The 27,661-nt window shown below is 40.9% G+C and overlaps 1 protein-coding gene across 7 annotated transcripts in view; it reads right to left on the bottom strand.

Moving 5' to 3' along the window:
• RBM6 (RNA binding motif protein 6) overlaps positions 1–27,661 on the bottom strand; it is a 93,376-nt gene that overhangs the window by 33,777 nt on the left and 31,938 nt on the right. For 5 of the 7 annotated variants that reach the window (XM_033132064.1, XM_033132067.1, XM_033132065.1 and 2 more), the window contains one exon: positions 15,518–15,591. The exons of the other annotated variants lie outside the window; for them this stretch is intronic. In XM_033132064.1, the coding sequence (XP_032987955.1) occupies positions 15,518–15,591 (74 nt within the window). The remainder of the gene's footprint in view (positions 1–15,517; positions 15,592–27,661) is intronic. 7 annotated transcript variants of the gene reach the window in all.

Here is a 27,661-nt window from a genome sequence, read left to right on the forward strand (position 1 = left end):
ATCCTAAGTCAAAAGTACCCTTTGGCATCCAATTATGAGTCAATTCTTTCATTGGCCCTGTAAGTGAATTTTAATACTTGTTTTATTAAAAATGTTATCAAACATCTTATTTGTGAGATTTTTTTAACCCCACAATAATCATTGGAATAGTTAAATTTCTTTACCACCTTTATTTAAAAAAAAAAAAAAAAAGAATCTATTACTTGACCTCTGTAAGCATCCAAAACTAGTATGGACTGAGGTCAGTGACTAATATATCATCCTCAAATAATATTTTGTGGCTGAAAAGAAGTAATTGAGAAAATATCCCATAACAGCAAAAAGCTTGTAAGACCTTTCATTTTTATTTATTTATTATTTTTTAAGGAGCTCGCAGCTCACAGTGGCTTATGCAGGGATCGAACCGGCAATCTTGGTGTTATTAGCACCACGCTCTAACCAACTGAGCTACCCGGCCACCCCCATTATAAGACCTTTTAAAAGAGAGAGATTCTCTCCTTTTGAGGGATAAATTCTTGGGAAACACCACCAGATTCAGGTAATATACTTATTTTCAACATTTCAGAAAGTCTAATAAATATCCTATCTACCTTAAGACTTGGCAGGTAACTAAGACGGCCTGTTTTTCCCCTTTTAGCTGAATATATATCAAGAATCCAAGAATTTACCAAAGAAATATAAATAAGTAGTAATAAATGTAAAAATGTTCTATCTCGCTAATAACCTAAGACAGAAATATTAAACCATTCCTTTTTTTTTTGTTACACTGGCAACATGTTTTTTAAAAATTATGAAATATTTTAAACACATAGAAAATTAGAGACCACAACAACAGACATCCATGTACCACTACCCAGTACAAGTATTTTGCTGTTAACACTTGGCACTAGTTGGGATGCTGGGAAGACAGGTACTCTCAAACATCGTCAGTAAAAGAATAAATTGGGAAATTTCTGGATGGCAATTTGACTACATATGAAATCATAAAATATGCCTACCACTTAATCTGGCAAGTCCACCTGGAGGAATTAACTTAAACAATTAATGATGTATGACTATCCATAAAAATATCACAGCATTGTTTAATAAAATAAATAACCTCAAAATGTCAAATGAAGAACTAGCTAAATCATGGTAAAGTATACTATGGAACATTACAGCTAGCTAAGGGAAAAAAAGAGAGAAAATATAAATCACTAACATCAAAAATAAAACATGGGCCATCGCTACTGACTGCATGGACATTAAAAGGATAAGAATATTATGAACAATTCTATGCCCACAAATTTGATAACCTGGGTGAAAAGGACCAATTCTTAGAAAAACACATTCTGCCAAAACTTAAAACAGAAGAAAAAGACTACCCAAATAGGCCTTTATTTAAAAAATTGGGCCAATAATAATCTCGCAAAACTAAAAGCCCCAGCCCCAGAATGGTGCACCAATTAAGCCTACCAAACAATTGACAAAGAAATTATATGAATTTTCAACAGTCTCTTCCAAGAGACAGAAGTGCAGGGAACAGTTCCTAACTCATTCTATGAGGCAGGCATCATCCTAATACTAAAACCAGACAAAGACGTTATGAGAAAAGAACTACAGAACAACATCTCCCATGAACATAGGTGTAAAAACCTCAACAAAATATTAGCAAAATCAAATACAACAATATATAAAAAGAATTATACAACATAACCAAGTGAGATTTATTCCAGGTATACAAGGATGGTTCAACTTTCAAAAAATCAATTAATGTAATCCATCACATCAACAGATTAAAGAAAAAAAATCACATGACAATAGTTGCAGAAAAGACATTTGACAAAATCCAACACCAATTCACGATAAAAACTCTCAGCAAACTAGGAATAGATGGGAACCTTCTCAATTTCATAAAGAACATAAGGGGAGGAAACTCTACGGCCGGCAAATAAGCATATAAAAAGATGTCCCACATCAGTCGTCAGAGAAGTGCAAACTAAAACAATAATGGGATACCACTAAACACCTATCAGAATGGCCCAATCCCAAACAGTGACAACATTAAATGCTGGTGAGGACATGGAGCAACAGGAACTCTCGTTCATTGCTGATGGGAAGGCAAAATGATATAGCCACCTTGGAAGGCAGTTTGGCAGTTTCTTACAAAACTAAACATACTTGTACTCTTACCATGTGATCCAGCAATCATGCTCCTGATATTTATCCAAAGAAATTGAAAACTTATGCCCACACAAAAACCTGCACAAGAATGTATTTTATATCAGCTTTATTCATAATTGCACAAATTTGGAAGCAACCAAGATGTCCTTCAGTGGGTGAATGGATAAATTGCGGTACATTCAGACAATGGAATATTATTCAGAATTTAAAAAGAAAATAAAGCTATCAAGCTGTGAAAAGACATGGAGGAACCTTAAAATGCTTATTATTACTATGTGAAAGAAGCCAATCTGAAAAGACTACATACTGCATGATTCCAACTATATGACATTCTAAAAAACCATATGGAGACAGTGAAAAGATCGGTGGTTCCTAGAGGTTTGGGGGGGAAGGACAGGATGAACAGATGGGGCAGAGAGGATATTGAGGGCAGTGAAACTGCTCTGTATGACACTACAATGGTGCATACATGTCATTCATCAAACATTTGTCCAAACCCAAAGAAAGTACAACACAAGGAGTGACACCTCATGTAAACTACAGACTCTGGGTGGTAAGAGGTGTCAATGTGGGTTCACTGATTGTAAGAAATGCTCCACTCTGGATGGTAAGGGAAGCTGGGAGTGTGGTGCTGGAGCTGGGGTAGGTATATGGGAATTCTCTGTACTTTATGCTTGATTGCTTGCTTATTTATTTATTGGTGAACCTACAACTGCTGTAAAAAACAGTCTATTTAAAAGGAGGAAAAAAGTCTGTCAATCAAAAAAATAACTGGCAGTGCAGAAATTATTGGAGATGTTAACTCTTTTTTTCTTAAACTGTGTTTTCCATGTTTCCTACAAGTAGAATGAATAATCACACTGAAAAGTGGGCAAGGTGGTGAAGAACTAACCTAAGTAACTTTGGAAAACAGTATTTTAACTATATACTCTCAGGCTAAAGACAAAAAGAACTGTACCCCAATATCATACTCTAACAATTCTGAAACTACTTTATATATATTCCAGGATTGAGCAAATAAGTATATGGTGGATTATGAGAGCTAGGAGTTTTACTGTTAGCAAAAAGAATTACAAATAAGGAATGGGGTAAAGCTATAATGAACTCTGTGATACTGGACTGGAAATGAAGTTATCATCTTGAAACCATTGTTTTACACACACACACACACACACACACTTGTTTGTATATACCATATAGTTTTAGTTCTGTTCAAAAAATAAAATAAGGGAGAAGGAATACCTTTTCTTTATAGAATTCTAACAAATGTGTAAGGAATGATGGAAATAGGAAGTTACTATTAAACAAACCCCACAGTAATAACTGTTACACGCAGAATCATCAATGGATGCTAAAATTAAGTGAAAAGGGTATGCTGAGAAATAGGATATTTATATAATCTCAAAGTATGTCCCCACAAGATATTAATTATAATTAATTAACAAACAAATTATACCTAAAATAATAGCTTTACAGTGGAGAAACCTGATAAACACCATCTTAACCAAGTGGTCTAAGTTAAAACATCACTACAAATGGAACAAAAACCATGTGTTACCTGATGATGTATGGGGAAGGACACCACATCACTCCCGTGGTATTCTTGCCAAAAATGCATAAACCTGAATTTAATCACAAGGAAACAGACAAATCGAAATTGAGAGATGTCTTACAAAATACCTGCTAGTATTCTTCAGAAGTGTCAAGGTCAGCAAAAGACCAAGAAAGACTGAGGAACTGTCACAGAAAAGACAAAAAAGGAGATATGACAACTAAATACAACATCTGACCCTGGACTGCATCCTAAACCAGAAAAAGAACGTTAGTGTGACTGGCAAAATGAGAAAAAGTTCTGTAGATCAGATAATACCATAACTATGTTAACTTCCTGATTTTGACGACTATACTATGAAATGTAGGACCGAAGAGTATTTGGTAGTCTTTCTTTTATTTTTATACCCCGTGTAAAGTCTGAAATTATCCCACAACGAAAAGTTTAAAAATCTTGAAACTTTTAAACAGTCTTGTCCCACTAGAACGTATGGAGCAAGTCCATTTTATTCATTAATAAACGTCTAACACCGAGCCCAGGGCCTTGCACATAGGAGATGCTCAGTATTCACCATGTTAACAAAAGTGAAAATGAGTTGCTTCTCATATTTCCAATGTGATTCCAGATACACAAATTAGTATTATATAGCAGATGTCTCATTTACAGCAGTCCCACGATAGTAAGATAAAATACACACATCTTTTGAGTTTAGTCTCTATAATTAGTTCAGCATGCTGGCCCCAGTTACACGGCTCTGTGAAACCTTCGTCCAAAATAAAGCCAAATGAAAAGATGATCCAAAGAGGTTTCAAATGTTTGATATACTATAACTACAGGCTATGAAAATCAGCACCCACATTTAAAATATTCCCTGGAAAACTCTGACGTGTTAAGCACAACCTGTTTAGAGAAATCTCAACTTGTTTGCTTTTTCCGGTAACTGCTACCAAATGTGTGTAATTTGCTGACCCCAGACCCCCATATCCAGCAGGTATGTCTGCTGGATAACAATGCCTTAAGTTGTATCTCAGGCTGATTCTAAAAATCACCTTTAGTTATTTAAACAACTTATTCTGGTCCATACATCAAACAGGTCCCATTTTAAAGCTCCTCCCTGACAGGCACAGACTAAGCTTGTGACTGGTAGTCTGGAGGGTGGGCAGGAGCCAGGTCTGAAGTCTCACTGTACTCCTAACCCCACCCACCACTCCCCAATCTTTTAGGATCTGGAGGAAGGCAAGGAAAAGATGATTCCGAAAGAGACAACCCATGGCAAGCTGGGTCATCCTCTCTTGGGCTAACCACACCTCCTGTCCCCTTATATCAGTCTTTCTCACCTTCAGCACTACTGACATTTGGGGCCAGATAATTTTTCATCATGGGAGCTGTACTACCATGTTTAGCATCACCCTGGCCTCTACCCCCTAGATGCCAGTAGTGACAACCCAAAATGTCCCTGGGCATTGCCAAATATCCAGTGGTTGGGGAGGGGAGGAGAGGGTGTCAATATTGCCCCCTTCCTTCCCCCCGATATTAAGGGCCACTGTCTTACAAAAAACGTTGTCAGGCCAGTAGGGTTGCTCCCCCTTTCCCTGGCTGCTGCTGCTTCTTGGTCTAATGCTGACGAGCGCGTAGTGTCAGGCATTCAAATGCCAGCTCTCTCATGGGGGAACACATTTGTTGTCTTTTTGAGATGCCCTACTAAAACCTCACAGTGCCCAGGAATGGGAGGTTTGATTCTGGCCCTACTTCCCATTCCCGGCCCGACCTCAGCCCTTGCCCGCAGGGGGCCCTCTTGGGAGCACTGACAGGACAGCTTAAGCCCCAATCGGCTTCTAAAGCATCCACTCGACCCACCAGAAGAGCATCTCCAACCACCAAGGGAGGGCGCGGTGGGAAGACAAGTTCGTGACGCCTCTTTTTACAAGGGACCATTGCTATTCAAAAATCTGTATTCAAACGTGGTAAAAAGTTAACATCTGGGGAATCTGAGTGAGAAGCACACAGAAATTCTCTGTACTATTTTTGTGCAATTTTTCTTCAAGTCTGAACTCATTTTTTTCTTTTTTTAAACATTTATAATTTTTCCTGTTACTTTCAAGTAGCTTGGCTCAGTGGCTTTCTTTCTTCTTTTTTTTAATTGGGGAATATTGGAGAACAGTGTGTTTCTCTAGGGCCCATCAGCTCCAAGTCGTCCTTCAATCTAGTTGTGGAGGGCGCAGCTCAGCTCCAAGTCAAGTTGCTGTTTTCAATCTTTAGTTGCAGGGGGCGCAGCCCACCATCCCATGTGGGAATTGAACTGGCAACCTTGTTGTTCAGAGCTCGCACTCTAACCAACTGAGCCATCCAGCCACCCCTCCAGCAGCCCAGCAGCAGCTCCTTGTCCCATGTGGGAACTGAACCGGCAACTGTGTTCTTCACAGCTCACGCTCTAAGCAACTAAGCCATGTGGCCGCCCTGAACTCATTTTTTATTTTATTTTTTTTTAGTATACTATATCCCTGAACAGGGATCTTATTAGAGTAATGAAGATGTTCTAAAACTGGATTATAATGATGGTTGCACAACTTGGTAAAGTTACCAAAAATCTTTAAACTGTACACTTAAAATAGGTGAATTTTCTGATATATAAATTATCACAATAATTTATTTCTCAAAAAAAAAAAAAAGAACCCCTGTATTCCCTCATCCTAGGGGGTCAAAGATGACAGCAACAAAGCCAATGCTGCCAGACAGAAGCCTCTGGGAAGACACACGGAGGAAACCCCCCCCCACCCTGTGATTCAGTCTCCCTGACCCCCCCCATGCTTTGAGCTTTGGTCAACAATTCCATGAAACCAGGAAGGAATACTGCCTCTAAAAAATAGCCCAAGGATTTCCTAAATGGCATTTGAACTTTAAATCTGCTTCAGAAATACTCCTTTCCTTTCCTTTTAACTGTGTGGATACTAAAGCAGAAAGCGCACCCAATTCATCGAGCAACTGCTATGTACAAACCACGTGGCGATTTCAAATGTGGCTTGTTATCAATTTCATCCATCATCTTTCCCATTTTTTAGCTTGAATGTTCTTCAGATACCATAGCAAAAACATTCTTCACACATTTTGAGATCAAATTTTTAAATCTCTAGCTTCCAGACAAATTGATAAAACACTCCTTCCCTTCCCTCTCTTTTTGGAAATGAATCTGTATTTTATTTTAGACCTGCACTCATGCCAACTGGGCTAGGACCCTGAAATAATTCCATGCTAAAATAAACAAACTGAAATATAGTTCACATACCATACCATTCACTCTTTTATAGTACTTTATACAATCCAGTGGATTTTAATATATTCACAAGGTTGGTCAACCATTACAACTATCTAATTCTAGAACATTTTCATCACCATAGAAAGAGGTCCTAGCTTTTACCCATTAGCAGTCATTCCCTGTCCCTCTTGCTCTCCCCTTCGGCCTAAGTGCCTGGTAACCAATAATCTACTTCCTGTGATAGACTTCATTTTCTCCTATATATTTTCCTTTGGAAACAGCATTTATACAGATGATACACAAATTTCACTTGACCACAGATTTTGGTAAAATATACGTCCTTAGTACACAACATTAGCATTACTACTCTCACCATGTGAGATTTAAAATAATTATTAATCCAGGTAAGCCTTTCCATGATTATCAAAGTCATGCCATCACCATCAATACTCTCAACAAGAAATATGTACATGTTATACATACTACATTATATATGTAATATATATCTAGCTCATATGTAAATGAGCCAGTGGGTGTAATGACGACACCTGAACACTTGGCCCAGTGGAGAAAGAGACACTTTATTATAACCTCCAAGTTCAACTGGGATGGAGAAGACGCCTAACATTCAATGCCACCTGCAGCCTAAGAAAATCCTGTGATAAAAGAACCATGAGACTGCATAAATTATATAAATGTCTAACCACTATGTTGTACACCTGAAACTAATATAAAATAAGACTGAATGTCAACTATAACTGGAAAAAAAAATTTAAAAAACAACAACAATCATGAGAAACAGCAAGGCCCTGTACTGCGGAAGTGCTGGGATGGCCGTGGTCCTCTGCCCTCACTTGCCTGGGTCCTTGTGCACACACCCTTCAGATGCTGCCAGGACAGGCTACCCAGTCACTTTCACTTTCAGTCCAGACATCCCCGTCACGGGAGAAGGACTGGGCAACAGCATCATGTGAACGACAGCCAAAGCTCTAGATGCCACCCAAAGCAGCACTAGCACTTCTCAGGCCTCGCTGAGTCCCAAGAGGCAGTGAAGCAGCCAAGGAAAAGGAGGAGAACTGAGCAGAACCCAGTGTTCGAGAATCCCCCGTTACCGCTGCCCGCGTACCACATGCCAGCCCGTGCACCAAGCACTTCACATACATTACGTCCTCGGACCTCACAACTGCTCTGAGGTGGGCACTGTGATTATCCCTTCACATTACAGAAGAGGAAACTGAGATTCAGAAGTTACAAAAGAGCTAGGAAGTGATGAAACAGGAATTCTAAACCTGTCTGTGCACCTAACCCTATACAGTCTGGAGGTGTACAAAGTCATAAACCAAAGTTACAATCAAGGGGCTGGCCCGGTGGCTCAGTTGGTTGGAGCGCGTCCTCTCAACCATAAGGCTGCCGGTTCGACTCCCACAAGGGATGGTGGGTTGTGCCCCCTGCAACTAGCAACGGCAACTGGACCTAGAGCTGAGCTGTGCCCTCCACAACTAAGACTGAAAGGACAACAACTGGAGTTGGAAAAAGTCCTGGAAGTACCCACTGTTCCCCAATAAAGTCCTATTCCCTTTCCCCAATAATAAAAATCTTTAAAAAAAAAAAAAAAACCACAACAAAAAAACAAAGTTACAATCAAGATCACAAACTGGATTGTGCACTTGTATAACCCGAGTGAGTTAATTAGAATTACACATCTTCTGCCTGTTTTTTTAAGAACTGTCTATAATCAAGTTCCAAGAAGCCACAAGACTGAAAATTAGCATCTTGCACAATCCCATTTTTATAAAAAGTCAAGCACTGACTAAAAATACAAGCCGAAAGTTCAAGATATGACATCAAAGTACAAGGTTAAAATATATAGGCACATTTCTAATTTAGAAGAAATTAAGAACTAAATTACTTCAATCCACACTAATGAACCATGATATATGTATGACAAAAATAATTATAAACCTCATCAGAGGAGACACACTGGAAGTTCCCCTTAAAACTGCCAAATGATAAATGTTTATTTTTCAAATTCAAGAAAATTAAACTGAATCTAGTGTAGAGCACCTCTCAGAATTACTGGAGAAAGTCTGAGATATGGCAAAGCCAGGGGCTGGTTATCAGACTTAGGGTTTTAAAGGCGCAGACTAAATTTCCAGTGTGATCTGACCATACCCCAAGCCCTACAAGTGGCATCTCTCCCGCTCTTTCTTTTGAAAAGAATTTCACATTTGAAGCCTAAGGCAGTAGAAACTCCTAGAGAGACCTGGAAGCAGTCCCCTGATAATCGTTTGTTAACAGGCTGAATGAGAAGTACTGCTGATGCAAAAATAATCCCCTGGGGCACTGCTGCCACATCCTTTTTAAGCCTTACACTCTATGAAGCCAAGACTAGAGTCACTGTTAACTTAAGACTTTCTCGTTCCAGTCAGATGAAAAGTTGCTGTGATAATAAATACATACTCAGTGGTCATTGTGCCAGGCCTGGCTGGAATCACCCTACAGACATTACACGATTAATCTCTAGAAGTATGAGAGAACACTGAGACACAGAGATGCTAAGCCATCTGCCCAAGTTACATAGTAGAAGGTGACAGAGCTCGGAAGCAACCCCAGGCCATCTGCCTCCAGAGTCCCTGTTGAATTGCGACACACTGCCTTGTGCCCAGTCACGGCTCAATCACTGCATAGGTAACCGAACTGCACAACCAAATCACCAATCCTTGACATCATTTTTAGTTCTCCTGAATTCCCCAACTTTCCGGAGAGCATGAGTCTTCAGTAACTGTTGATTTACTCATTTTAGAATGCATTTTCCTTTCTTTTTCCCACCAATACCATTATTGAGGGCAATCAGGAGAAGGTACTGAGATTGAAGTTTCCGGAAAGAATGGCATAACTCAAGCCACAAGTTATACAGCTGAGCTCTGGCCGGGATGTCACACTCTCTTCAGTGAAGTCGATCTGGGGTGAGGGTTTAGGCAACACCAAAACTTTGCAGGAATTTATAGAGATTTTGCTGTTGTTGTTAGTTAGTTGAAAGGCATACAATTTAAGTCCTGAAGTGTTTCGTGCAGTGTTACTATCAACTTGAATAAGGTTCCAATAAACTGACTCCTCACCCATTTCTCCATCCGGCCTCACAAGTCTTCCCACGCCCCCAATAAGCTTTCCCTATTGATTTCATTTTAATCACAAGGACAGATCCCATTTAGACGTGGCTTCCTTCACATACCTTCAGAAACACCCTGGCCATGCTGGTATCTTCGAAAACCCAAACTCTTTTAACTTTTTCCACACAAAAAAACACTATTTCAGGGCCGGCCCGGTGGCTCAGGCGGTTAGAGCTCCGTGCTTCTAACTCCGAAGGCTGCCGGTTCGATTCCCACATGGGCCAGTGGGCTCTCAACCACAAGGCTGCCAGTTCAATTCCTCGAGGCCCGCAAGGGATGGTGGGCAGCGCCCCCTGCAACTAAGATTGAACACGGCACCTTGAGCTGTCCCCCCTGCAACTAGAAACGGCAACTGGACCTGGAGCTGAGCTGCATCCTCCACAGCTAAGACAACAACCTGAAGCTGAACGGCACCCTCCATAACTAAGATTGAAAGGACAACTTGACTTGGAAAAAAGGCCTGGAAGTACACACTGTTCCCCAATAAAGTCCTGTTCCCCTTCCCCAATAAAATCTTTAAAAAAAAACAACAAAAAAAAAACAACAAAAAAACACTATTTCATAAAACTTCATGTATTCTACAATCTTTATACCCTCACACCAGAAAAGGCCATTTTCTCAAGGAATTTTCATGTCACGTGGTACCAGCACCCTTTTCCTTGAAATTTATCAAGTCGAGATGATTCTGTCATACAGCCAAATCATCTTTGGCTAAAGAAGGTTGAGTAAAAACTCCACAGAAATGAATTCTTTTTTCCAGTGCTATTTCTTAAAGGAATTGTAATGACTATTTGGCCAAATCTGAATAGGCAACAAACATCACACCTGCAAATTTGAGAAAATAAAATGCTAATTCTTGCAGACCCAATGACAACAGTTTGAGAGAGCCAGTATTCAGAAGCAGGCAACCACTGCAAGGGATTGATACTCTAACACCTGCTTCTTACTCCCCTCCCCAAGTTCCAGTGCAATGGCACATTCAGCAAAAGGAGGTAATATTCACCCTCACTCCCTGGGGACTTGGAGGATACAGAAAGCCAAAGGTATATGACACTGCTAGAAAGACTTTTCCCAGTAGGGGATGGAATAGAAGGCTCTGTCTCACAGTATTTGCAGGCTTTCCATTTCTAGTCCAAGATGGTGAAGGGAGGGGCCGACAGACCTGTTAGAAATTATTTCCCCAGACAGACAGCTAGGTGATGCCCTAATGAGACCGGTGGCCACAACGCTCAGTACGGCTGCCCTTGGATGTCCTACACTTGGATGCCTCCAGGAAGGCCCTGGGAAGGGCCCCGATTATCACTCTGAACAACCTCATTCAGGCACATATGCTCCACAATATCCGACAAAGCAAACTGGCAGAAGCCTCCTTTATTCCTTTCCCCTAGACATAAGCATCAGTCAATGATAAATAAAAGACACTTAACATCAAGAGTCAGGATAGCAAATAGTTGTAAAAAACTCAACCCAGGGCAGCCGGTTGGCTCAGTGGTTAGAGCGCAGTGCTTATAACACCAAGGTTGCTAGTTCGATCCCCGCGTGGGCCAATGTGAGCTGCGCCCTCCACAACTAGATTGAAAACGACTTCACTTATTGCTGAGCTGCGCCCCTCCCAACTAGATTGAAAACAATGACTTGACATAGAGCTAATGGGTCCTGGAAAAACACTGTTTCCCAATATTCCCTAAAAAAAAAAAAAAAAACTCAACCCAAAGCATTCCACAGAAACCTCCTCAGAAGAGTACACGGTCTCTACTCAGAGGTGCCTAGTAGGTGGTGACTCAGAATCTGCCCCAATACGGTCTATAAGTAAAACCCGAGGGAAGGAGAATGGCTAACTAGACAGACACACTCATGTCCCGTAACCGCCTGCTTTATGCACTCTAAGGAGTAAGGACTTCTTTCCTCATATTCTTAAGTCTTTCAGAAGATCTTGAACTACTGTGTTCTTGGAAGCCTGATCCTCATTTCCACTTCCTTAAAGAATATCCAGATATGAAAATATATTTCTTTTCTTAGAATTATGATTGGCAATTACTTGACATGAAGAGGGGGAGTGGAGGAGATGACTAATTTCAAATGCTTACTACATACAAGATGCTATGCAGTGTTGTGTATGTATCATTCCCCAAGAGTCACTACTCAAATGTAAGGTCACCCCTCAAGAAACCTTCCTGACCACCCCATTTGCAATTGCCCCCACCATGCATTCTCTCACTTATCTTCCTGGCCACTTGGCACTATCACATGTTATATTGTTTTCAATCTGTCTACTTGCTGATGCTCTGTCTTCTACCACCAAAACGGAGATTCGTCTCCAGCATCCAGAAAGGTGCCTGGCACACAGCAGGCATTCATGAATGTACAATCTCAGCTAATCCACACCAGAGCCCATGAGGTACTGAGAACAGAGGGAACGGAGGCTGAGGGAGGGGAAGAAACTTGCCAGAGACAACCTGGCTAGGAAGTTACATCTCACTGCAGAGCCTACACTCTACAGAAAAATTTCCCTGGAGATCCCATTCTCAAAATGTTTTTCTATCCAAGTGATTTGCACACATCTCGGTGGTTATTAATTAAAAGAAGGCCGATTGGATCATGGAATCTGCAGTTCAGCAGGAGAGGCTGCTGTTGTGTGGCAGTGCTAGCACTATGTCCTCTGTCCCATGACTAGGGGAAGAATAAAAATCTAAGAAATGCGATACACTGAATAAGGGTATGGTTATGTCCTATCAAGGAATAATGCCAGTGAATACTGAAAACGAGATAAGACAAAAATTTGGAGTTTATCTGGGAGAACACCCTCTGGCATCCATGAGTACCACATAATCTCTATCACCTTTCTTAGTCTGAGATGATAAGGTCCTAGAAGACAGAGGCTGTCCCTTATTTGTACTCTGGCACAAAGTGCCACATGGGTACTATGCCTGAAGTGCTTCTATGCCTGAAGATGGCTACCTGCCAAAACATTCTGTTTCACCCCTGGAAGAATTCTGGCCCTGTTCCTGCTTTGTCCTGGTGTCCTATTCACTGGGCAAAGGTCATTCATCAGGGACCTGGGGGCCCTAAGAGTGTCCATAGAATGAGTGGGGAGAAGAGATGTCTACAGGCCATACCCCCTTCATACTGCTGGTATAAAAGAATATTTTCCCAGACGTGGCTCTGATAGAAACCCTATGGATAAATCTTATTTTTTGTTTTTAATATTTCTATTTTTTTTCCTCCCTTTTTTTCACCTCCCCCCTTCCCCACTCCAGTTCAAGCCGTTGGTTCTCAGTCTAGGTGTGTAGGAAACAGCTCCCTGGCCCAGGCTGGTATTATGAGCCTTGCGCTCCCTTGGCTGAGGCAGTCAGTCGCCAGTCGTCGGTAGCCCGCTCACAGCAGCTCATGGCAGCTCTCGATGGCTGACGGCCACTCAGGCGGCCCACCGGCCACTCAAGCAGGCCACCAGCCGCTCATGGCAGCACACAGCAGTCCATGGTAGCACACAGCAGCCCACGGCCGCTCACGCTGGCTGCCAGCCCCTCACGCTGACTCACACTAGCCACCTGCCGCTCTGGGCAGCACACGGTAGCTCACGGCAGCCCAGCTCCAGGGAGAGCCGTTGTTCACAATCTTAGCTGTAGAGGGCGCAGCTCCCTGGCCCCTGTGGCAATGGAACTGGCGACCTCCGCATTAGGAGCACGGCACTCCAACCACCTGAGCCACCGGGCAGGCCCATGCTTCTTTTTAAAGAAGGCTGCCCTAGTTCTATTCGACACTACTCTTTGGAGGGCTGGATACTTTAGACAAGATTTTTTTATTGGCATGTAAGGAAGAGGCAGTTAAGACACAATAAATATTGCCTTATTTTTTAAGATCAAAGATTAAATAGTTCTGATAAAAAGCAATACCATTCTAGGAGAAATATACAGTTGAGAGAATGGTACAAAAGAGATGGCATCTGCCATGGCTCCCCCATTTATGTTTCCACCACTCACAGGATTATTTAGTACAGTGACAAAGGACTTGAAGATTATTCACTGATAAGAATAAGATGTTTACGCACTAAGTAAGTGTTCTCACATGAGGCCAGATTGTCATAATGGAATCAACCATAAGCATACAGATTGGGACCTTCATTCCTCTCTCCAAATACTGGAAGGTGGCAATTTCTGATACATAGTTAGTGACTGATTCAATGATGGGCACAGAACAAATCAGTCAACAAGAATTCTGTCAAGGGGATGTGGTACTAATCCAGTCATTCTCTGAGGATCTAGTACTATTTATACCACTAACAAAGAGGAATGGATACATCAAGTTTCCTCTAATTAGTGCTTGCTCCCAAAGGATTTAAGGCATGTCATTTCCATAAGGGAAGAACATGGCCAAAGAAGGGAAAAGATTAAGGGTAGTCAGCCATGCTGGATGGAATAAAGCTGATGAAAGGGCATTAGGCTATAAAAAAGGGAAGGGTTCGCATGCAATACTGTTCTTTTCCAGCAGAGCCTTCTTTTAAGATTCTGGGAGCACTGCATCCACTCTGTTAAGAAGAGGCAGTGGGTACATAAAAATCAAACAATATCTCTAAGCTTTCTTCCCACTTTACAGATGGAGGAACTAAGACACCACATACACACACGACACAGCTTTTCCTGAGGAAATATCATGACAAGAAGGATTCTATCCATTTCATAATTCTTCCCAAAACTACCAGGCAGGGTTCAATTAAAGACCCAGATGACAGACCTAGGTGACAAGCTGAACACACATCTAGGTGTTTCAAACATAAAGTAGGTACACGTTCAGATTCACCAGCTTTGACTATATGCAGCCAAGAACTTGAGCACGAAACTCCAATTTGCAAAGAACAACGATTAATGCAATAGACACGAACAATCCACAACTGTCCTCCCCAATGGCCCTCTTGCGAAAGCAGCACATGCAGGCAGGACCTGAGTGCCACCAGAGTTGCCATCAGTGCTCTTCACCCTAGGTCTGGACAAAAGTACTGACCCAGAATTCCTGTGCCAGGGAGTTCCTTGAGATCACAGACATTCAAGGATCGTTCTTTGCATCAGGATTCCCATCTCAGTCACACTCCACAGGGAAGCACTCCAGACCGGTCATTTTTTTCCCCATCTACTATCTTTGGAATATAGTCCAACTACAATTGGGCTCCAGTTTTTAAAATCCACTCTGTGCCCATTAACTCTTCTAGAGGAACCTTCCCAGCCTCTTTTAAAGTTTCTCCTCACTACTGCTTTTTGGTTGGAATGTGGTATGCTCCAAATATAGACTTCTGGCACCTTTCCATGGTTTAATTATTTGAAACCCTCCCTCCCCATACATAAAAATATATCCTTCCAGCATCATTTGACCGAAGTGTAAAGCAACCTGGTTGGCCTCCATGCATCCGATGGCATCTTCCAAGAGTGAAAACTCCACGCAGGCATAGCCATAGTCGTAACCTGGGGACAGCATTTAAATACAGACGGGAGTGGTGTTAGTGCCTTGCAAACACAAAAGACACACTTAAATCCCCCGTTTCTGAACCCCTTAAACACAAGCCCTCCCAACTAGCCCCTCCCTCTTCTAAGTAGGCAAAGCTGCTACCCCAAACAGAAAAAAGTACTGAAGGAAAGTCTGGGTGTTTCTGGACTTTGAGAGTCATTCCAAAATGTTTTTTTTTTTTTTTAAACCAAGAAGATCTTCTGCCCTCTTTAGCACTGATGATGTAGTGAGGGTGTCCCAGAATTGGGTGGGAATTCCCACAAAGTTCAAATGGGGACCCAAAACATTTTAACTAGAGGCTGAATCAACAAGAACAGGAAAGTATCTGAGAAAAAAAAAAGGCATCCCTAGAGAGGAAGTAGAAGCAATTATCTCAAAGCTATGCTAATAGTCACCACTTTTCAAGCAGAAACCACCTTCAAAGACAGAAGTGCTGACAGACTGAGGCAACTATTCTGTTTGGATACCACAGGAGGCTTCTGGTTGGCAGGGGACAGACCATTTCAGGTGTCCTCATTTTTTCCTTGTTTCAACTCAAGTCATAAACCAGCTAAAATCTTTATGAAAGGAAGAAGGTGTAAAAGCATAAACAAGTACAAAGAGCTGTGTCCAAAATTGTGCTTATGCACAAAGACTGGCGGTAGGGTAGGCTGGAGGAGAGACAGCAGTAGTTAGCAATCAATACATGGTCAAGAATTGTACGTACCATTAGTTATAACACACCCTTCACCATTCTCCTGAGCAAGTGTCATCTGCGGCTCTCGTGACCCATGAGATCGGGAAGTCATGGGATTTACAGGCTGCTGAACTTTAACCCTAACCAACCCTATAATTTCCCTGATATGCCACCATCTGACTACAAAAATATAATTCTCAATGCAATGCTCCAGTGGCTTCCAGGCTTCCTCCACTGCCTCACAGGATAAAGAAGCTCATCGTTAGGAGCGACACTGTGCAAATGGAACAGCAAGAAAAAGATGTGATTTGTGCAGATGAGAAAACTCAGGAAAAGAGAAACAACACAAAACCTAGGGCAATTCCGAGTGCAAAGTATGTATAACAGGAAACTGAAATCATTGATTCAAGGTATCACTGGTCAAAAATAAAATCAAGTAAAATTAAAAGAAAAACTAGGGGCAACCAGATGGCTCAGTTGGTTCGAGCGTGGGCTCTGAACAACAGGGTTGCGGGGGGTTCGATTCCCACATGGGATGGTGGGCTGCGCCCCCTGCAACTGAAGATTGAAAATGGTGACTGGACTTGTAACTGAGCTGCGCCCTCCACAACTAGACTGAAGGACAATGACTTGGAGCTGATGGGCCCTGGAGAGACACACTGTTCCCCAATATTGCCTAATAAATTAAAAAAAAAAAAAGAAAAAAAAAACTAGAGCCATAGAAAATGTAACTCAAAAAGTAGACCAAAGTTGGTGAAATGGGTTGGATTCTTTGTCACATGGAATGAATGGTCTGAAACGCTTTATTACGATAGTAATAAAGTTGTAACTTTAAATTTATTAAATAGTCCAACTTCATTATGAAATGTTACAATGATATAGGTTGATTTTTGCTTCGAATTTTAAGAAATGACCAGGAAGAAGAACGGTACTAGAAATCTCAGCACCACCTTAGGGTGACAGATTTGCTACCTGATTTCACATCTTTTACCAACACATTAAAACTAACCCCTGCAACCTTCATTTAAACTTACCACAAAATCAGTCTCCTCTGATTAGTAACTATTTCAAAAAATGAAACTACTTTCGAGAAACAGTGTATTTGTATATATCAACAACAAAAATTGTTTTGTTAATTTCTGTCAAGTGGATTTTCTTGATCAAACTCCATGAACACCTCAGACATAAAACATTCTGCATTGTGAAGGGCTCTGCATGTCCTTGAGAAACATTGTCAAATAGCAAGAGCAACTAAGGTGACTTTTATCACCAAATACCTACTGCAAACACGCAAATGCGCATGTACAGTACAGCCACGGAACAAGCAGGTGTACTCTCAAGTGTGTTGAGGCCCACTACAAAGGAGTGTCCAGGTGTGTGGAAAGCAACCCTCTCCATAGCTGCCAAAATTAAAACACAGGGAGCTAACATCAAATTGGCAAAGCCTTGAGTTTCCTTTCTGTGCTTAAAGAAGTAACTATTGTGGCCCAGAGGAGAGCACAGAATCTGAGGACAGAAAGAGAGAGGATTCATGACAACATTCACACTTTGCTAAAGGACAAACAGGCTTCGGTATTAAAGTCACTGGGAAGGAAAAGATAGAATCGCAGGAGGCATTACGGGCATCTATAATAACGGCATCTTTCTACATCAACCCTGCCATACGATATGTTGACTACCTACTTCAGATTTAGTATTAAATTCACAAGCCCAACACTCAATTTCTTCTGCCTGAAACTTTAGCTTATCAAACTGGAAACTTAAAGTTGAATTATAATGTCTAAACCTTAAAAAAACAATAAAAAATTGAAAAGTACCCAATCTTGATCCCAGGCATTTTGTGTGTCCAGGACGGTTATACTATAAGGATTGCTGGCAATTAACAAAATTGACTATGGCACTAAGTAACATTTACATAGCACCTGTTGGTGCAAGAATGTATTAAAAATACTTTCCGTACACTAATTGAATCCTCACAAGACTGCTCTGTGAGACAAGTATCACTAACCTCATTTTATTCATGGGGAAGCAGGCAAAGAAAGAATAAGTAATTTGCTCTAAATCACCTCAGCGGTAAGCAGCAATACTGGGCTTCAAACCCAGGCAGACCAGACTCAAGCTGATGTTAACCGCTAGCCTGTATAGCCTCTCACTCTTTCATAAAGATCCTAGACTGATACAAGTCACCTGAACATCACTCTCCAGAGCCCGATTAAAGAAGGTGTTCCACATGCTTGAGCACAGATAAGACCATGTCTATAGTTAAGAAATATTGAGATTTGCAGCACAAGTTACTCTTACTTTAAAATATCTGTAGCAGAACCACTGTGAGTGGACCTGAGTCTGCAAGTTAGAAAACATTCACCCTCATGGACTGACGACGACACTGGCTATCAAAATTCTTCTGAAAATACAAAAACTAGAAAGTCTTGTAAGTGATGGCTATAAAAATTACCATATGGCAAGATACTTGATATCGTATACTTAATATATTTAAAAAGCTTTAAAAATGAAGACAATCATGTAAAATGTATATAGCAAAAAGGACTAGAGTGAAATACAATGAAGTCACATCTGACTCGGAGGCTAGAGACAAAAGTCGGCATAGATGAAAACCATGCATTGTCAAAGTCATACTTGAACACCCCAAGGTGAAGAACATACCATCTCTCAATATAGGTTAAGTCCAACACTGCCAGTTTTTCCTCCAGCGTTGCAACAGATCACTTTTCTCTTGGTTGACACCAGATGAAGAGGTTGGCTTGCATTTAAGGGCCATAATGTATGAAAAATACATCACTTTAAATAACAGAATCACAGCCAGCACAGTGAATATTCACACTCAGAGAAACTTGGAAACAGAGACCAACTGAAGCCATAGCCAAGTTATATTCTCGCCTCTCACACTCACATCATGAGGGGAAAGGGTGTAGGACGGAGAAGAAGGGTTGAGCAAGCACAGGTGAATATATAGAAATCTAAAAATGATGTAATGCGACACGACTGTATACAAAAATGATGATGATGGTTGGATTGTTGTAGTGGGATTTTTTTATTTCTCAAGTATAATTTTATAATTCACAGAAAAAGTTCCAGTAGATACAAAAGATATCCATTCCACCCAGAGATCTAAGTAAACATCCTGAAAACGACCAACCAACCTAGTGCTGAGAATTGCTCGGAACCATTTGAAATCATCAAGATGGTAAGCCCAGCGTTAACAGTCCCAGGGACAGATTCTTACCTAAAAAGGGCAACAAAAAGTCTCTTTTGTTGCCTTTTTCTTCCACCATCGGACAGATTCTTACCTAAAAAGGGCAACAAAAAGTCTCTTTTGTTGCCTTTTTCTTCCACCATCGCATGCTGGGAAGAAGTCTGGTGGGCTGATGGGTCTTAGTAATTATTTATATGACTATTAAAAAGCATACCTTATTCTGTATTCTAACCTGAAAATATAGATTTTTCATAGAAATGTGAATGCTCCTTATACCCCCCCCTTTTTTTTGGCAGCTGAGAAGGATGAGAACAGGGCAAGGGGAGGAAATCTATAAAGGTAACATTAAAATTTCAATTCGTCTCCATCTTTATTAACCATGTGGTTGCCTGTTCCTCTGAAAAGTATCTGTGATAAAAGCTAACTAGGTGCTTATGGGGGAACAAGGTACATAAAACAAAGCCCAGAACCAATTCGTTAGTCTCTGCCCCCAGAAAAGGCAACTCAGTGATGCTGACAGACGGGCTCCTATCATTCAAGTCAATGGTTAGTCTACACCAAACCCAGCTTTTATTTATTTAGGCAAATGAGGTGAGTTGCCAGCCCTATATTAAAACTGAGCTAGAAAAACCCAAATAAATAGGTTGAATTTCCCATTCAGAGAGTATTGGTTGCCTTTGAAAAAGCCCAGAATATACATACAAATACGAAATGAAAAAAGAATCAGGATTTTAAAGGACATAGGCAGAGCGAAAAAGAGATTTCTTTATTTTGAGTATCTTTGAAAGGAAAGAAAATATGGTTTTTTCCCTCTAAACAAGGAGTGTTATTTCTGTGGGAATAAAAGCGCTTATGAATATAAAGAGCACCATGAAAAATCTTTAAATAGAGATTCAAGAGGGCTTAGTTCTGTAGGAGCTGTTTTCCTAATTCCATTTCATTGGGGATATAGGTTTTTAGAGGAAAATTAAAATATTATCGAGTTAGAGATTTTAACAAGAACCAAAACAGACTCGTTCCAGGCATTTGAATTTCTATCGATGAAAATAACAGAACAAAGGAGCCCTGTGTGCAAGATTTCCAACAGGCATTTTGCTCTGTTAAAACCTCAAATGAACATGCACCTGCAGCTTCATTGGGAAAATTAGGGAACTATCTGATTTATATGTCAAACTACCATCTAGGAAGAACGGAATTGGCCCACATGAAATCCATCACTTTGACATCTGATAAGCACTTTTAATTCTCTCCCCCTCAGTTTTGTGTATAAGAGCTGCTGGTTTACAATAAAAAAGATGAAATAAGGAAGATATATATACACTGATGATTACCTGTTAAATTTTTGAAAACCACATTATGGTTCTATTTTATTTATTTCTCTACCTTCACCAACTGATTATTTAAAAACATTTGTTTGTTTTGTATTTTCAAGTAGTTTTCAAAGTCTAAAATTAATCCTACGGTCACTTCATCCTGATGATGGTTTTCTGGGCCCAGGATACCATGTTAGGAAATTCTCACCCGTATTCAATTCATTTCCATTTCATTGACAATAACAGTGCCTGTGAGCACAGTGGAGGAGAGTGTCCTTGTCCCTAGAGAGCTTAGCCTAAGAGTTCTGTCAAGTAGACAGGCACAGACTGCCTCAAGGGAGCAGTTTTCCTTCCTTCCTTCCTTCCTTCCTTCCTTCCTTCCTTCCTTCCTTCCTTCCCTCCCTCCCTCCCTCCCTCCCTCCTTCCTCTCCTTCCTTCCTTCCTTCCTTCCTTCCTTCCTTCCTTCCTTCCTTCCTTCCTTCCTTCCCTCCTTTCCCTCCCTCCCTCTCTCTTTCCTTCCCTTCCTTCCTTCCTTCCTTCCTTCCTTCCTTCCTTCCTTTCTCTCTCTCTCTCTCTCTTTCTTTTTTAGTTATAATTGACAGGTAACACTGTATTCGTTGTAGGTGCACGACGTGATTTGATATATTTATATATTGTGAAATGATTACACTGTAAGTTTAGTTAGCATCCATCACCACACGTTATAATTTTTCTTGTAATGAGAACTTTTAACATCTACTCTCTTAGCAACATTCAAATATACAATACAGTATTGTTAACTATAGTCACCATGCTGTACATTACATTATTTATCTGGTAATAATTAGTTTTTACCAAGCCAATGATCTAGTTAGATTTTTGTTCACCTCAAAACAAAACAAAAAAACCTACGGAGAAACCATCAGGAGAGAGGAATGTTTGAAGATCTGCTTTTCCCCCCCAGCTCTTGGAATTTCTTGAGTGATAAAGATGATCTGAGTGTCTTTTGTTCTAATCAGGTGACTCTTGGTGGGCTGCTAGATAGCTCCAGGATGAGGTCAGGTCAACAGAAAGACCAAGCCCTGATTAGAAGCTTGAAACTTTCAGCCTCACTTCCAGGGAGGAGAAAGGGGCTGGAGATAGAGTCAATCATCAATGGGCAATGACAATCAATAATAAATGGCACCTCCACCAAAACTTCTAAATGATGGGCTCTGGAAAGCTTCCGGGTTGGTGAACACATTCACATTGAAGGACCCTTCCAGAATTATGTACCTCTTCACTTGGTCCTTTATAATAAACTGGTCAAGTGTTTCCCTGAATCCTGTGAGCTGTTCTAGCAAATTATCAAACCTGAAGAAGGGAATATGAGAACTTCCAACGGAAGTGTGGGTCACCTAGGAATCTGACACTTGTGACTGGTGTCTGAAGGGCAGTCTTGTAGGACTGAGCCCTTAAATCTATGGAGTCTGATGCTAACTCTGGGTGCTTAAGTAGTGTCACAACTGAACTAAATTACAGGACAACCACGTGGTACCAGAATTGGTTGGTGTCAGGAGGAAAAAGATCTCTCATTATCTCTCTGCTTATGTGACATGGGAGACAAACTGCTTTCTGTTGATGTCATTCCTGAACATGTTCAGATCTCCACCTCTCAATTTACCTGAAGTTTGCATCCCAACCCCCTTTATGCCAAGTTCAACCGCAAACACTACTTGTAATCAGCTAACTTACTGACAGCACTTGTCCTCCACACAGCCATTTTAAAATACAGGACTATTCTCGGTTAAGGTTTCCCTCAAAAAGGTCCATTTGTTCTGATATGCTTGTGCATTAGTCAGAGATGCTTGTACCTTTGTCAAACATAGTCATTGTCTGCTACACATGGTGAGCACTTTCTAGAGTTTGATATTAGTCCAAAAGCTAAAATGAAAACTTTTAATTTTCTAACATAGAACTTTAAATTTATAATGATACAAACAACAGAATAGAAAAATCTACTACCTCAACATAACACCACTGAGTAGTTTTAGAAATAAAAGTAAGTCTGTCAGGGGGTGGCTGGATGGCTCAGTTGGTTAGAGCGCGAGCAATGAACAACAGAGTTGCCGGGTCAATTCCTGCATGGGCCAGTGAGCTGCGCCCTCTGCAACTAGATTAAAGACGAGCTGCCACTGAGCTTCCAGAGGGGCGGCCGGATGGCTCAGGTGGTTAGAGCGCAAGCTCTCAACAAGATTGACAGTTTAATTCCCACTTGGGATGGTGGCCTGAGCCCCCTGCAACTAAAGATTGAAAACAGCCACTGGACTTGGAGCTGAGCTGCGCCCTCCACAACTAGATTGAAGGACGACGACTTGGAGCTGATGGGCCCTGGAGAAACACACTGTTCCCCAATATAAAAATAAAAAGTAAATAAAAAAATAAAAAAATCTGTCAGTACCTTTTTGGGGAACATTTTTTGGGAGGTTTCCACTCATCCGCTTTTATTTCCAGAATTTGCACATACATGTTAACTAATACTTTGGGGTTCAAGAAACACATCTCAATACTTACACAACTATTATTTAACCACCAATTCATAAGCTACATTGCTACCAGGAATTTTTGGAGCATATAAGACATGACTAATATTTTCTTTTTTGATTTGGAGGCAAACAAAGATAGACCATTTAGTTTGTGGCACAAATCCAGTTGAGAGGTTACCACTAGGAAAAACCTAATGAAGCAAAGCGTATGCTATGTGATGATTTTCCTACCCATCGGGAAACATTTCATTCATTTTTTAAATGACATTATCTAGTCCCTTTACCTCAGCAGAGCTATGAAGTACTAATCCATAGCCTCTGCCCCAGCTCCTGTACCATGGGATTTTCTAACATGCATTTGACAATTACGACATCCAACATTCACTTTTGATAAATGCACCTGTGGGCAAATTAAACACAGAACAAAGGGAATATGTTGTTTCGTTTTTCCTGCTTCCTCAGCCCCTAAAGCAACTGAATGAACCATAAAAGATAGAGATCAAGCCAATGAATATCTTTTTTTCTCTTTCCAGGTCAAATCTAGGTTTAAAAATAGTGGGGAAAAAACAAAAAAATAACAGGAGGCCCCACACAACCCGAGAAGAGGGAATACCACAGCAAAACTAACATTCATGCAACAGAGCCAGGACTAAGTTCCACAAATGAAATACATCACCATTTCCCCTGTCCTGGTTCCAAAGGTACATTTTGAAGTGGTTTGGAAATTAGGTTTCAGATCACTTTAAAAGTGTCAAAGTGCTCCCGATCACTTAAAAACTCCCCTAAAGGCAAAGCAGCCCTGAACTGATAGAGAAACTTCCCCAACACTGAGACCGAAACAACCAACACCATTCAAGGTCTCCAAAAGTCTACTGGGTAAAAGACAGCTCCTCTCTCTGGGAATTTATAAATCCTTAAGCCCAAATGCATATCAGAGGTTGAATATATTCTTTTTAAAAAATATGCAAAGGAGGAGACTAGACTTTGGGTGGTGAGCATACAACAGAGTATACAGAAATCATATTATACAGTTGTACACCTGAAATTTATGTTATGAACCAGTGTTATCCTAATAAATTTTAAAAAGTAAAAATATGGGACAGATTTACAAGAGTCTTCTAGAGATCACACAAAAAAGCCAGGTCCGTCTATATGCATTTTTCTTATGTGATCATTTCCTGTAACACCCATGAAAAGTCCTGACTGTTTTTTTACTGTATCTCTCTGAAACTCAGGGGACATCACTAATAATTATTTGCTGATCTCCAACCAATGATTACCTCCAAGCACTCATTTAGGTGTTACACTCTCTGCCTCCTGTTGCGTCTGAAAGTCCTATTCTTGTCATCCCCCAGTAACTTTAGGATTACAAAAGACTGAACACTTTTCATCAAATTATCCATAGTGTAAATTCTTCAAACTTTCAGCCAAAAAGAACCCATGATTTGTGAGAACTCCCAAATTCCTTTACAAAAATGAATTACAAGATACTGTGGCCTATTTAGAAGAGGAATACAGAACACTCAGCCCAGATGCCCACAAAACTGAAGCCCCTTACAGTCAAAGATTACATTGCCTGTGTTCACCAGCATATTCTCTGTGTCTTAACACTTGTATATATTGGCTGGATGAGTGAATCAATTACACTGTCCAATAGTTTCAACGGTAGAGCCATACGTTAGTCACAACAGCACATACGTTTTTGGTGGGTAATACCAAAGAATGAATGAATTATAAGTCTTACAGAGTGCTATTTTATTTTAAGAGATAAAAATATAACAACATTTTCTATGTATAGCATAACTGAGACTAGGCAGAATCAATCATGAAGTCAACCAGAAAGGTGTAAGTACCACTTAGTGGGCCATTAACATCTGTGCTGAAACTGTAAGTGTTCTCTGTACTCATGAAAACGCTTTTAAGAAATCAACCTTTACATGATTTGAAAAATCAACCAATTTTCAAGAAGGCTTATTGTAAAAAAATTGAGATATAATTCATATACCATAAAATGCATCCTTTTAAAGTATACAATTCAGTGGCAATATTCATTCACAAAGTGCCACGATCACCACAATCTAGTTCCAAGAAGGCTTACATTTAAATTAACTAGGACTCGGTGGTGAACACATGTGAGATATAGATAATGTATTATGAAATTGTACACCTGAAATCTATGTAACTTTACTAACAATTGTCACCCCAATAAACTTTAATTAAAAAAAAATAATTAAAAAATTAGCTAGGAAACCTAAGTGATAACCTAAACAAGAAACATGAAGCAAGTGAAAATTGCCTTAATTTACATTCCGAGGGCAGAGAAGGTAAGCTAGAAAGGGGAGCACAGATCAGACGTTCTGATGCAGGGGAAAGTGAAGGGAAAAAGTCAGTGTATTTTTAAATCCTGTAAAGTTTTTTTTTTTTTTTAAGATTTTATTGGGGAAGGGGAACAGGACTTTATTGGGGAACAGTGTGTACTTCCAGGACTTTTTTCCAAGTCCAGTTGTTGTCCTTTCAGTCTTAGTTGTGGAGGGCGCAGCTCAGCTCCAGGTCCAGTTGCCGTTGCTAGTTGCAGGGGGCGCAGCCTACCACCCCTTGCGATAGTCAAACCGGCAACCTTGTGGTTGAGAGGACGCGCTCCAACCAACTGAGCCATCCGGGAGGCAGCTCAGCTCAAGGTGCCCTGTTCAATCTTAGTTGCAGGGGGCGGAGCCCACCATCCCTTGCGGGACTCGAGAGCCCACTGGCCCATGTGGGAATTGAACCGGCAGCCTTCGGAGTTAGGAGCACAGAGCTCCAACCGCCTGGGCCACCGGGCCGGCCCTCCTGTAAAGTTTTTATGGATGGCCTCTATCTGCTATCCATGGAAGGCAACTGTATAAGTGACTTTTCCTCCCTGGACAGAAGCTGGGAGTTGAGCAGCCTCCTGCACTATTCAGGCTGACTAATGACTCCTTTCTTCTTGCTAGTCTAGAAGAGACTCTTCAGTGAGTTCTTCTAACAACCAAAAGGCATGGAAAGCCCCATAGAGCCTTACACAACCTGGAAGACTCCGCCAAAGCCACCTGAGCCTTTGTGCAAAGAGACAAGTGAGGACTACAGAAGCCAGAAGCAATTCTACCAAGAGAAGAGCGAGGAACTCAGGGAACTGACAGAGGGCTATAAACAGGGTTCAACACCTTCCCCATCTCCGAGAGGCAAATTCCATCTTAGCTAAATAGTCCTGGGGAAAGAGGCTACAGCCTGCCAATGAAGGCACCTGCTCACCACTGTATGTTACATTCTCCAAACAGCCATCTGCTCTACTTCCAGATGTCACGTGTACTTTACAGAGAGACATTCAAGGCTACATAGTTCATCCAACTCAAAACCACCAAGCTGGTGGTTTTTGTTTCTGAATAAAGTGATATCTTGGATTTCTGAATAAGACCTGTCCCATTCTCAGATCCAGAATGAGACTATTCCCAAAAGTCCCAAGGAAAGGTAGCTTACAGGGAACCCAATAAAAGTCAACAATAATATTAAAACCTCTCTACCAGGGCTGCAAATTACCTCGAGCTACCTCTGCTCACTTATGGGGTTTCAACAAAGGAACTTATATTGAACGAGTCAACTCCCAGAATAGAAAATGAGTTTCATCCTAAGTGTCAGGAAAGTTAACTACCCAAATGAAACAGGCTATTTTATAGTTAAGTTAAACCAGTAATCCTAAATTCTTGCTTTCCAAAACAGTCCTGGGATTCTCCTTTAACGTCAGCAACAAGCCCTCAAAAGTGCCCAGCCCTGCCCAAGTCCTAAAAAGATGCTTGTATTCACTAGCTGACAGAACTAAACTCCGACTTCCCTCAGACCCTGAACCATAGAGCCCCACTGTTCCCATAAAGGCTACAGGGACCTCAAGCTAGCCTTCCCCCAATAGTCCAGTGAGCCCCTAGCACCTAACGAGGTTTAAAATATTAATATATAAGGATCAGAAACAACGTGCGCATGTCTCTGTTCGAGGTACACGGTCTAGTTTTCCACTCCCAGGATCTACACCAAGATAATCTCTTATATGAAGTTCACAAAACACCCATACTCTCTAAAAGTACCTTCTATTCAAAAGTCTTTGGATTGGGAAACTTCAAAAATGAAATAAATAAGGCAAATACCAGGTAATTCCAAAGATGACTAAAATTAACCCTAGTTCCAGCACCTCTCCCCAGGCTCACCTGATCCCTCCAGCACCGTGTCAGGGGAGTCTTCTCTAGGTGTGCTGCTTTGCACTCAGCCACAGGGTCCATTCACGACCACCACAAGGTTCACCCAGCCCTAAAAAGT

This window comes from Rhinolophus ferrumequinum, chromosome 17 (genome assembly GCF_004115265.2).
Source record: "Rhinolophus ferrumequinum isolate MPI-CBG mRhiFer1 chromosome 17, mRhiFer1_v1.p, whole genome shotgun sequence".
NCBI lineage: Eukaryota > Metazoa > Chordata > Mammalia > Chiroptera > Rhinolophidae > Rhinolophus > Rhinolophus ferrumequinum.